General features: G+C 52.1%; 1 protein-coding gene across 2 annotated transcripts in view; it reads right to left on the reverse strand.

Annotated features, from left to right (window-relative positions):
• Positions 1 to 1,902, reverse strand: part of ACKR2 (atypical chemokine receptor 2) — a 12,819-nt gene extending 10,917 nt beyond the window's left edge. Inside the window, exon 1 of one of the 2 annotated variants that reach the window (XM_014467663.2) lies at positions 1,747 to 1,902. In XM_014467663.2, the coding sequence (XP_014323149.1) occupies positions 1,747 to 1,888 (142 nt within the window). In that variant the 5' untranslated portion in view covers positions 1,889 to 1,902. The remainder of the gene's footprint in view (positions 1 to 1,746) is intronic. The other variant, XM_014467664.2, reaches the window with a different exon arrangement.
• Between the last annotated feature and the right edge of the window lie 943 nt (positions 1,903 to 2,845).

Genomic DNA, 2,845 nt, shown 5'->3' on the forward strand with positions numbered 1-2,845 from the left:
AGCTAGCAAGTCCCTGCCATCGGCTCCAGAGTCGGAGTCCTGACCACGCACCCTGGGAGCTGAGCTCACTCGTCAGACTCTCAGGAGGCCGGCCGCCCTCTGCATGGTCCACCATGGGAACTGCTGCATTTGGATTCAATACGATGTAAAAAACACAATGAAAACAGCAGTACCCAGTCCTGGCATTTACCTGGGGCTCAGTACTTCCTGAGGCTCTTATATTCCAATCCCCGAAAGTCTTCCTGGCTCCTTTGTGAAGAGGCTGCATGGTGTCACCTCCCTGGTTTCACAAGAAGCGGGGGTGGGGGGGAAGGGGAGGTACTCCGCAAGCTAGCAGAGCTGACTCTAACCCTGACCACTGACCCCACACTCTCTTTCTCTCTTTCCTTTTTACCATGTATCTTTCCTGATTATAATAGTAATATAGGCTCATTATAAAATATGCAAATACAAGAAAAAAATATGCCCCATAATCTTACACCCCCTCTCCCCCCATTCCGGAATAACCTTGGGAACGTTTCGGTATATCTCATCGGTTTTCTGCTGCGCCAACCTCCCCAGATTTGTAGAATCACAGAGTCTAGCTGGAAGACAGTGGCCTTGTCCGGTCTCCAGCAGGGTGGCCCTGCCCCAACTCCTCCTGATTGACATGGCGTCTCCGGCTCCCTGGGAGATGTGAGCCCCGCCTGTTCCTCGTGCTCCCTGGGACCCTACATTGCTATCAGGAAATGTTTGTGATGTTGATAAATCACAGGCAACCCCTCCTCCCAAAGCTTATTTCAGTTAATGAAACCTAAGCAGTTAAACCTAAGCAGTTTTAGAACCCGACTGTTCAGGGAGCTGCTGCAGTAAAAGAAACATTTTCTTATCTTTCCCCATTTTTTCTTTTCTTTTCTTTCTTTCTTTTTTTTTTTTTTTTTTTTTTTTTTTTTTTTTTTTTTTTTTCTGTCACTATTGCCTGAAATTCTACCACTAGAGCTCCTTGGATGTGTATTTCAGCATTATGCTGGTTCAAAATGAAACACAACCAACACCCCCATGGAGGGTGGTACACTCAGCATGGGACAGCACAGAAGGACAGACAGCATGGAAGGACAGATTGGTCCACGTCTTAATGGCTGAGTAACCCTGGGAAAATTACTTAGCCTCTCTGAGCCTTAGTTTTCTCACCTATAAAATGCCTCCTTTGGTGAATTTTTATAATAATTAAATGAGTGCATGGCCCATAACTATTGGTTCCCTTCCAGGCCCTAAAATGACACTTGGCTCTGTACGGGATGGATATAGGGGAATCCTGGGACTGTTTGGGGCCGAAGGAGGGGCTGAGAACTTGGAGGGGAAGGTCATGAAAGGATGGGGAGCACAAGGAGCGAGTGTGGACGTGTGTAAAAGAAAACAGAGCTGGGGAACCTCCGCCCTGGGAGGGAGGGACCCTTCAAGACCATCTCATCTGCCCCCCTCATAGTACAGCTGGGGAAACTGAGGCCCAGAGAGGAAGGGAAGGGATTTTCAGAATCCACAAAGCAGATTCTCAGAACTGGAGTCAACCAAGGAAGGGGCCAGCAGACTACACTCCCCAGCTGTGGGGGCAATTGCCCCAACAGCTGCCCTAAAGAGAAAGCTCCACCGTGACCCGTCAGCACCTCCCTCTCCCCACACATTCCCCCAAGCACCAGGCCACTGGATCCAGTCTCTCTCTAATGCCTGGGCAGGGCCCACCCCGCTCTGAAAGGGGCCATAGCATACCAGAGCCAGACCCACCTGCCTGGGGATGTACACCCAGTGCACAGGAGGAGAGCAGCGCCGCCGGGTCCTTCCTCAGGGAAGCGCAGAGGGAGTGTTCCTCTTCCCAAGCTCTTCCCCTCTCTGGGCAACATCCTTTATACATCCTCCTTTACACATCCTGAGCCCCACCTCGCCACACAGCCACGAACTGTTCTCACTGAAAACAAGTCAAGCTCAGATGACGGGCCACCACCCTCCCCCAGGAAGGAGTATCCACCCTTGCTGCCTGCCCCGCGTGTCCCCCCCCCCCCCCCCCCGCAAAAACAGTCTAATTATTTTGGGAAAAAATGTGACTGACTCCAACCACACCTCTTTGGAAGATCCCCAGCAGTTTCCAAACTGGGGACAAGGGATGGAGGAGCCATGGCCTGTGAAAGAGGGATCTCTGGATTATACAGGCCCCGAGTGACCTATCTGCTCAACTCAAGGCTCATCCCAGTGCCTGCTTAGCAGTGGGTTTGGGGGACAAAGAGGCTGGAGTGAGTGGTGCTTTCTCCCTGTATGCTGATCTTCAGGGCTTTGGTCTCAGCTGCAACTGTGCAGCTGGCCACTAGATGACGTCTAACAGGATGTCCGATCCTAGAGGCCCGGGTGCTGTGTGGGCCTGACCAGTGTGACCTCATGTGTTTGTCCTTACCCCCCTCGTGTGTGTGGGCACGTACACACACACACACACACACACACACACACACACACAGAGTTTGTATTCCTGGGAGTGCCTCCTGCCACCACAGGGGGCTTGTCTGTGGTGCCACCACAGGGGGCTTCTCTGTGGCGCATTGTCACAAAAGAACGGATGCAGAGGGTCCGGTCAGGCCTTCCTCCAGAACTATCCTTCCTCCCAGGCCAGGATGCCCTACAAGGTGTAGCTCTTCCCTCAGCCACATGGCAAGCGTCACTATGCTTGAGAAACCGTGAACACCGACTGGATATTGTGTAGAATTGTCATAGCTGGCATCCTTCCCCCTCCGGGATTGCTGTTTTATCCACTGGGCTCGCCCTTTCTGCAGAGTTACTTCCTGCCCAGATCCTATCTGTCCTTCAGATAGGACTGGATAGA

The sequence above is a fragment of the Myotis lucifugus genome, unplaced genomic scaffold, assembly GCF_000147115.1.
Source record: "Myotis lucifugus unplaced genomic scaffold, Myoluc2.0 scaffold_408, whole genome shotgun sequence".
In the NCBI taxonomy this organism is placed as follows: domain Eukaryota; kingdom Metazoa; phylum Chordata; class Mammalia; order Chiroptera; family Vespertilionidae; genus Myotis; species Myotis lucifugus.